Source organism: Molothrus ater, chromosome 5 (assembly GCF_012460135.2).
Source record: "Molothrus ater isolate BHLD 08-10-18 breed brown headed cowbird chromosome 5, BPBGC_Mater_1.1, whole genome shotgun sequence".
Lineage (NCBI taxonomy): Eukaryota > Metazoa > Chordata > Aves > Passeriformes > Icteridae > Molothrus > Molothrus ater.
In genome coordinates, this window is record NC_050482.2 from 15,842,384 (window position 1) to 15,852,166 (window position 9,783).

Here is a 9,783-nt window from a genome sequence, read left to right on the forward strand (position 1 = left end):
TGTTTGTGGTTCCTCTCCAAAAATTTCACAGATCAATTTCTGCTTCAGGAAACCAAGAGCTACACTCTGAACTGCAAGTGTGTTTTTTCTGCCTGTGCCCCCATACTGGTCTGACAAACAAAATCATGCACTCAAATGCTTGCTTACCTGAGACTGACACTTTCATAAGGGCTTCCAGGGGTCTGTTGTTGTCCAGATCACGACTGAGTTTGAGCTCCCCAGTGACAGAGTCCAAAAGGAGCAAGTTTAACTCATTGCCTTGGACAAAAGTGTAGGCCAGGCTATCAGACACATCGGGATCATGAGCTGGGATCTTGCCAATCACGCCCAAGGGAAAGCTGTTGGACTTGTTGGTCACGTAGTTGTTGAAGAGGATCTGGAAGTCCTGCAGCACGGGGGGATTATCGTTCTGGTCCAGGAGGCGGATGTGCACAGTTGCTCGGCTCACGAGAGGGGCTGAAGTGGCCTGCACCACAATAACGTACTCTGTCCGGCTCTCATAATCCAGGTCCATTAGGGCTGTGAGGTCTCCGTTGAGCAAGTCTAGTTGGAAGACCTCAGGGATGTTCCCCTCTACAATCTGGTACATGATCTGCGCATTGGTCCCCTCGTCAGGATCAGCTGCACTGATGCGTGCCACAATAGAGCCCACAGGGCTGTTCTCCTCCACAAAGATATCAAATTCATCCTTCTCAAAGACAGGGGGGTTGTCATTAATGTCCAGCACGGTCACCTGGATGTCCACAGAGGCTTTCAGGGGCGGGCTGCCCCTGTCCACAGCAAAAGCCCGCAGGCTGTAGACAGCCACGTTCTCGCGGTCCAGCTTGCGCAGCGTGCGTATCACTCCAGAAGTGGGTTCAATGTAGAAGTCCCCATCTCCATCATCACCCCCTTGGAATGTGTAGAGGAGACGGCCATTGAGGCCTGAGTCACGGTCAGTGGCAGACAGCTGCAGGACACTGGTGGAGAGCGGCACATCCTCAAAAACCGAGCCCTGGTAGCGGTCGCGCAGGAAGCGGGGTGCATTGTCATTGGCATCCAGGATGAGAATCTCAACGTACGTCGTGTCTGACTTCTGGGGGATACCATTGTCGTGGGCTGTAATGGCCAACGTGTACGAGGCCTGGTCCTCATAGTCCAGCTCCATCAGGGTGGTGATGGTGCCTGTATCGGGGTCAATGCGGAACTGCGGGATGTTATCGTCCAAAATATAAGTGATTCTTGCGTTCTCCCCTGTGTCCTCATCAGTGGCACTGATGGTGACAATAGAGGTGCCAATGGGCTTGTCCTCACTGACGCTCACTGTGTAGTGGGAGCTCTGGAAAACTGGACGGTGTGTGTTGGCATCTGTGACATTGATGAAGACCTGGACGGTGTCAAAGCGAGTGCCATCAGAGGCAGTGACTGTGAGCACATACTGCCTTTCTTGTTTGTAATCCAGGGGCAAGGCCAGCGTGATCAGCCCTCCTCCACTCTGACTGGTGATGGCAAAACGGTTCCTGGTGTTGCCACTGGTAATCTGGTAAGTCACAACACTGTTAACGTCCCTGTCCACTGCTGTCAGGGTCAGGACACTGCTGCCCACAGCTGCATCCTCGTTCAGTCTGAGGTGATACACCTTCTCTGTGAAGGTGGGGTTGTTGTCGTTCACGTCCAGGACAGTGATGGACACGCTGGCTGAGGAGGTCATGACCGGCACGCCATGGTCCCTGGCCTCCACCCCAAAGTGATAGTTTTCCACAGTCTCTCGGTCCAGCTCTGCAGCCACAGTGATCCACCCCGTGCTGTTGTTGATTTGAAAAGGGAACCCAGAGTCACCTGCTACAGGGGCACCTCCAGCGGATGGTGCCATCTCTATGAGTTTGTACTCCAGGCGGGCATTCTCTCCAGAGTCAGCATCCACAGCCTGGATGTGCAGCACCGAGTAGCCCAGAGGAACATTCTCCAGCACCGTGGCCTGGAAGGGAGTGCTCACAAAGATGGGGGCATTGTCATTCACGTCCACAACCTGCACTGACACCATACCACTGGAGTTGATCAAAGGAGGTCTGCCCCCATCCTGGGCTTTGATCCGGAGCGTGTACTCCCGAATAGTCTCGTAATCCAGAGGGTTGATGAGGTCGATGGCGCCAGAGAAAGAGTGAATGTAGAACTGGCCTTTCAAGTTGCCACTCACGATGCTGTAGTGCACTTGGGCATTGCTGCCCCGGTCCCGATCTGTGGCCTGCACCTGCAATATCTGGCTGTTCACTGGAGCATCCTCTGGCACCTGGACCAGGTAGCGCTTCTCACTGAACTGAGGGTAGTTGTCATTCTCATCCTCCACGGTGATGTGCACCATAGCTGTGGCACTGCGTGGGCCCGGATCCTTGCCCTGGTCGTTGGCTTCCACCACCAGGTGGTACTCAGAGACCTCCTCACGGTCCACGGAAGCCCGGGTCCTCACAACCCCGGAACGCGGGTCAATCTCAAAGACTCCGTCACCAGCTCCCGGCTCCAGCAGGCGGTACAGCATGTTGGCATTGGCTGGGGCATCACCATCAGTGGCACGGATAGTCAGCACCTCATAACCCACCTCCAGGTTCTCCCGGATGCTCTCCCGGTACTCGGGCTGCTCAAACACTGGCTCGTGGTCGTTGGTGTCACTCACAGTCACTGTCAGATAGGTGGTGGCCGAACGGCGGCGAGGGGAACCGTGGTCGGAGGCGGTAACCTTCAGCACGTGGGTGTCCTTCGTCTCCCGGTCAAGGCTGCGGGCAGTGACCACACTGCCCGTCTCGGCGTCGATGGTGAAGTAGTCGTTGGAGCGCTCGTCAAAGAGCGCCTCCATGGAGTACGCCAGCCGGCCGGCTTCCCCCTCGTCAGGGTCCTGGGCCCGCAGCACGATGACCGCCGTGCCGGCCGGTTCGTTCTCGGGGATGGAGACCTGGTAGCTGGGCAGCTGGAACTGCGGGGGGCTGTTGAGGCTCCGCGCCCGCCGCGCTGCCCGCCGCCCGCCGCCCTCCGTGCCCGGCAGCGGGTTGCAGCCGGCGGCGGCTCCGCGGGGCTCGGCGCCCGCCCGGTGCCGGGCTCGCCGCGGGCAGGGGCCGCCGCCGCCGCGGGGCCCGCGGGGCTCGGCGGGCGGAGCGCGGCGCGGCGCGGTCCCCGCAGCCCTCAGGCGCCCGGCGGGCGGCAGCGCCGGCGGCTCGGCGGCAGCGGCGGGGCGGCCCGCGGCCCCCGCGGGCAGGTGGAGGAGCGGAGCGGCGCGGGGCGGCCGCGGGTCCCGGCCGCCTGCCGACGCCAGGGCGCAGAGCAGCGCGGCCCAGGACACGCAGGCGGCGGCGGACAGCAGCCGCGGCATCTCCGGAGCTCAGCGGGCAGCGGGGCCGGGCAGCGGGCTGCTGCACAATCCATCCACCCGCCGGGCTGCCCGCCCGCCCGCATCCATCAGCCGCCGGCCCGCGCCCCCCACCGCCCTCGCCTCCCGGGCACCGCCGGCCTCAAGCCCCGCGCCCCGTCCCGGTCCGCGGGCAGCAGGCTGGAGAGCTCCAACTTTTCCACCTTAAACTTTGAAGTGAGTTCAAAATGGCTCCTCTCCTCCTCCTCCCGCCGCCGCTCCCCAGAGGGCGATTAGCATAAACCTGCTGCTTCTCTCCTTCGCCAAAAAGAAGAAAAGACAATCAAATACCGAGGTCCCCCCCGCGGCGGGGCCGGCCCACGGGCGGCGCGGTCCCGCGTGGCAGCGCGACACGGCAGAGCCGCCGCGCCTCGTCCGTCCCGTCCCGTCCCGTCCTGTCCTGTCCCGTCCCGTCCCGGTCGGCTCGGCTCGGCTCCGCTGAGCAGCGCAGGCTGCGCGGAGCGCGGCGGGCGCTGCCCGGGGCGGGGTTTCCTGCCGGCCCCGCCCGGCCCCTCCCGGGCGGCGGCGGCGGGGGCCGGGCCGATTCAGCCCCGCGGGGCTCCCGCTCCGCCGCCCGGCGCCCCTCGGCGGCCGGGGATGCTGCCCGCCCCGGCGGGGCCGTGCGCGCTCGGGCAGAGCCCGCTGCGGCTGCTCCGCTGCCCCGCGTGGACGGAGCTCCGCGGGAGGCGACTCTCGGCCGCTTCCCCACGCAGCAGCCACCTGTCGTCTCAGATCCGTCGTCCAGGACAAAGTTAAACAGAAATTCATTTAAATTCGGTTTATTAAATTCTCGCTATGGAGAGGGGAAAAATAAAGTGAAACTACTTTCCAGGGCAAGATGAGCATCATGCGGGGGCCCAAGGGGGGCTGCCAGTATCCCGGCGCAAGATCTGCTGCCGTGCTCACGCCTTGCTCTGAAACACACAGAGCAGCCGGCGGGATCTGGAGCCTTGAGTGAAAGATTTCTTTGGGGCAGTCGCAAATGATGATAAACAGGACGCAAACTTCTGTGGGAAGAAGCAAAGCTCATGAAAATGTTGCACTGCTGATTATAATGTCAATTCTACGAATTTATGCTGATTACTGTGCGTCGCGCTACTTTTCCCTTAGCGACGCGGCCGCCTGAGCGACGCGCCCGAGCTGCGGCCGCATCCCCGCGGCTGCAGTGGCCCCTGGTGGGTGCGGCGGGAAGGGCGCGGGACGGGACGCGGGAATGCGGGAGAGCCGCCCGCAGCGCTCGCCCTGCCCGCCGCCAGCGGCAAGGACCGAGGCCGATCTACGGAGATCCCGCGAACAGGAGCTTCACGTAGGATGAGGACACGGGGTGGGGAATAACGAGCAGCCCAAGGTTGCCGACTGGGATTTCGCAAAAGTTTGTTACCGGTAGGAGCTGGGAGGCAACTTTCAGAGCGATCTGTCACGGTCGGTTCAGGCTCTTCAGCACTTATATGAAGACTGTGAATAAAACAGATTCTTTCAGTGGCTTTCATTCCCTGAAACGCATTATTGCAAGAAAAGAAAAGAAAAGAAAAGAAAAGAAAAGAAAAGAAAAGAAAAGAAAAGAAAAGAAAAGAAAAGAAAAGAAAAGAAAAGAAAAGAAAAGAAAAGAAAAGAAAAGAAAAGAAAAGAAAAGAAAAGAAAAGAAAAGAAAGAAAAGAGAGGAAGGAAGGAAGGAAGGAAGGAAGGAAGGAAGGAAGGAAGGAAGGAAGGAAGGAAGGAAGGAAGGAAGGAAGGAAGGAAGGAAGGAGAAAAAAACCACTTGGATAATTGTCAGTATGTCTGTCAGGAGGAAAAAAGCTTTTTAAATTGTTTTTTTGGAAGATGTTTTGCTGATTCAGATTTACTCAATCTGAGATTTTTAAAAAATGGAATTTAGAAGCTTACTTGGCTTTGCATGTCTTCTGATTAAAATGATTGCTCATGAAAAGAAAGTAAAAAAAAAAATAAATTTAACTTTCGTTCGTTTATTTAATTTGAGTGGATGAGGTGACCTGCTCCAAAAACAAAGCAACTCACTTGGTAGCTGGGTTAATCAATATCAACTTGGGATTTGCATAAGGAAACTTCAGTTTAAGTTCCTTCCTTCTACATTTACTTGCTGCTATGCTCAGTGCCTACAATTTGAAAAATAACCTCTTGTTATAAAATAATATCTTTTCTTGCTCTTCAAAAAATACATATTTCAAGACAAAATAGATTTGTAAGAAAAGACAGTTTAAACTTTTTTCTCTTTTTATTGCAATAAGAGGTAACTGTGAGTTGGGAAGATACTGTAATATCTTCTATATAGACCAATTTTGTGTATGATTACACAAAATCCTCCATCTTTTCCCTATTTGTATGACCTGCCCTCTATTTCCAGTCAATTTCATCTTGTTGATATGTTTCACTCTTTTGTGATTAAATGTATTATCCTTATTGTTCCTTGCATGCAATACACCGATTGTCACATTATTTCGCCAATAAAATAGATTTCAAATCCAAAATGGTGAATGCAATTGTTACGACTGACTCACTGCTCTAGCAAAAAGAATGGTTTAACACTCTGGCAACTCAAATGGCTTTTGAGTGGCGCAATGACTCATGCCTGCTCCCAGAGTGCTCCGTATGGAAACAGGGGTCGCTGTTAGACCAGAGGTGGATCTGTCCCTGCTGCTGCTTCTGTGGGTCCAGAAGAGCCGGAGAAGGCAGCAGTGAAACGTTTGGTAAGGGCAACTCAAGGTGGGGAACAAAAACAGAATTACATGTCTCTCTTGTTTTAGCTGGCAGGTTTTTAGTGAAGGCTGATCCTCCAAAGAAAACCAGGTACTTTCTTTGTGTCTGATTTTGCAGATTTTCTCATATGAGCTGTCCTTTTCCTATAGAAGAAATCACACTGACATCACCATGATGAGCAACGTTCATAAAAAATGCAAGTGGGAGAGGTTTTCCTTGACCCTTTGTTTCCCTAGTACCAATTGATGACATATTCATTTCACAGCTAAAAAAAAGCTCTGTTTCAACTTGTCTAGGAGTGAAATATTTCAAGTTTCTTTCCAAAGTGAATGAAAAAAAAAAATCAGAGAAATAATTAAAAAAAAAGGATTAAATTGTTACCCAACTTCATTCAGTGCTTAGCTTAAAAAATAGTAGTTAAACTGTAAGGGATTTTCTTAAAACGTTAAGTTTACAAGACCAGGGGAGAGATCAAGAATCATTCCTTAATTGGGACTGTAGCCCAGAGGAAAGCTCATGCTGAGTGGGCTTGCCTGCATCTAGATCCAATAGTATTTTTAAGGTTGGGAATAAAGTGATTCAGTGTAAATCCATCCCTGTGGAAGAGGTGGTTCTATAGAAGGAGATGGAGCTTTTCTTATCTTAGCCCACCAGTAGTTTGAGGAAAGACTGAAAAATTCACATTCAGTAATGTTGTGTTAAAATAGTTCATTTGTTTTTTTTTTTTTTTTTTTTTTTTAAGAACAAGAGTGGTGAAAAGTTTTTCTGGCATCAGATTTGTGAAGTATATTGCAAAAAAGTGATATGCAGTGTGTACCCCTCCAAAGCAGGGGGTTTGTCTTCTAAACTCTTGCTTGGGGGAAGAAGAAAATTTATCCTCAAATTTAGGTATCCATGCAACGCAACTATATCTTGTATGAGATCTCTATATACATAGTGTTAACATAAATTGATATATGTATCACATCTTCATAACTGCATTTATTCATTTCACAAATGCACCAATGATCTATTCCTTCTAAAGTAACACTTTGAGAAAATAATCTAAGAAACCACAACAGGCAGTAATAAAACAGCCTTTAACCACAATTTATTCCACAACCTTACAATTTTCCAGCAACTTGAAAGAAACTGGATGTTTTGTGCCACACATTACAAGTGAATAATGGATTTTGGAGGGGAATGTTATTTATTACCCATTATTTCAAATAAACTAGCAGCATATTAGGCATGAAAAAAACCAAAACAAACCAAACCCAAATAACAAATAGCTCACTGGTTTTCAGACTACCTGTGCTGGCTGTTGTTACATCTTACCCTCACAGCTGGGTGTCTTCATTGTCTGGGACTGCACATCAGCAGAGAGCAATCTTCTGTGATCTCAGACAAAGCATAATAAAAATGAAAGGGGAGAAAAGAGGCATTCCCCAGTTTTGAAGGTTCCCTGTGCCTGTGGCAGGAGGCAGGGGGGAGCCCAGGTCTGTCCCTGGCTGAGTCACCCCCAGCTCTCTGGGACAGGGCACCACAGAGGGATCTCTGTCTGCTCACAGCTCCTCCAGGAGACCTCATCCTGCCACGGTGTGCAAACTAGTCTGAGGACAGGAGCTGACAGGATCATTGTAGTGAGTTTAAGTTGGATAAACCCAGGATTTTGGACTATTTCTCCAATCACTACAAAAAGAAAGCATGAGATATTTCTCTGTGAGCAGGCATTTGGACTTGCAGTCCCCATGCGCATCTGCTCCGTGTCCAGCCCAAGAATGGTCAAATGAGCAAAAGCAATTTATGTTTCCACATTGAATCTAAGTTCATTTTAGGAATAGAAGAACTAGTTCAAGCTCCATATGGTGAAATTTGATCCTTCCCCTATTGCAGGAACCACACAGGTTTGGAAGTATTCCAGAAAATACTTTTATTGCTAACATTCATTCTTCTTAAAGCCAAGAATGGATTTCAAAATGCTGGGATCCTTATGGCAGGAATTATGTTTAAGGCTTCTTGGCTGTATGTAGCTATTTTCTCCAGAAAGGGTAGAAACAATTTTGAGTTCTCTTGGTGTTTGTTGTAGCCAATCACACTGTTGCCTCTTTTAAAATCCTCAGTGGATACAGCAGCGATTCGGTGTTGGAACTTGTTTATTTCTTTAGACTTCATACCATCCATTTATAATTTACCCTAAGGAGCTCAGCCCCACCCTACTCAAACACTGCCTGTGAGTTTCCTCACTCTAAATTGGTTTGGGTATTTCTCCCTCCCCACTTTAGCTAAAGGCTCCACAAGTTACAACATGCAAAATGACAAATAAACCAATAGAAAAGCAAATTTCATGTTCAAAAATTGCACAGTGGCCAAGAACAAATAAAAGCTGAATAAGGCTTGATTGTTACTTATGAAGGAAGTGATATGGAGATTAATGCAACAGAAACGTAGCTCTACATAATAACAAGCTCTGTACCACATACTGTAACAAACTAATAAATAAAATGTGAGACTAATCATCCAGTTCAAGTAAACAAACAGAGGGGAAAGCCCAAGTCTACACATTGATGTGTTTTTCTGTACTTTGCATATCTCGCCTGTACATTAACTGAGGTACTGAGTGAAAAACAAACCCTTGGAAATTACCTTTTATTGTTGGTTTTGCAGGATTTGCCCTTTCCTTCTCACAGGGTCTCACCTTATGATGTACAAACAGATTTAAAAGTCATCTCTTGTGGCTTTGCCCAAGAGTTTGCTGAAAGTTTGCTATCAGCTCATCAAAATAAAGGTGCAGTAGGACAGATTTGCTGGGTTTGCCAGCTCCTGTTGCTTAATCAGGGGATTGGGGACTAATTAATAAGAACTGAGTACAAAAGGGAAACACTATCTTGGTAGGCATTCTAGCTTCACTGAGTGAGGGGTTTGGGACTAGAGTCTACCAACACATTACAAACACCCTGCTGTGGTCACCAGGGAGCAGTTCCTGGTGGTGCTACAAGAACCACCATCAGCAGCTACTCCTCAGTACCTACATGTGGATGTTTGCAACATGATGTTAGAACCCAGACTGCTCCAATTTCTCCCCTAGGATTTCCTTCAGCTCTCTCTAATATTTAGACACCCATATCATATTGAAATACTGTTTTCTAGGGTCCATTTTTCTGTTGGAGTGAACTAACATTTTCTGAACTTTTTATGGTTTACACAGAGACAGGATTAGGCTTTTTCCTCCAATCTCCATTATTTTGTCTTTATCAGCATCAAGCACCATCTGCCATTATATTGCCTACTTGCTCAGCACCAAGAGATTCTTCTCCAGAAGCTGGTTAGATCTGATGCCATTAGATTAAACAGTACTGGTTGTTTTTGTAACACCTACACAGCCAGCCACCCTCCTGCTCAGCTCCTTCCTGGCAGGAGGACCCTGTAGCCTGTTTTTCACGAGCTTGCCATGGGCTCGTTGGACACAGCAACATTTGCAGAAGGAAAGCATGGAGGAGATTTCTTTCAACAACTTATCAAGGAGTATTCAAAGAGCTTCTGGTGGATGGGCATGAAGGTGGAGTGAAAGCAAGGACACTGTGACTTTGGTCTAACCTGTTCATTTTCTAGAAGTTCAGTTACATTCAAAGACAAGGGATTTCAGCCTCTTAGGGGAGGAAACACTCAGCTCTAATGAAACACTTGCAGGCAGGGAATTAGTTGCCCTGTTG

General features: G+C 50.1%; 1 protein-coding gene across 1 annotated transcript in view; it reads right to left on the reverse strand.

Annotated features, from left to right (window-relative positions):
• CELSR1 (cadherin EGF LAG seven-pass G-type receptor 1) overlaps positions 1–2,914 on the reverse strand; it is a 163,321-nt gene extending 160,407 nt beyond the window's left edge. Inside the window, 1 exon segment of the mRNA XM_036401298.2 lies at positions 148–2,914. Within this exon segment, the coding sequence (XP_036257191.1) occupies positions 148–2,830 (2,683 nt within the window). The 5' untranslated portion in view covers positions 2,831–2,914.
• Between the last annotated feature and the right edge of the window lie 6,869 nt (positions 2,915–9,783).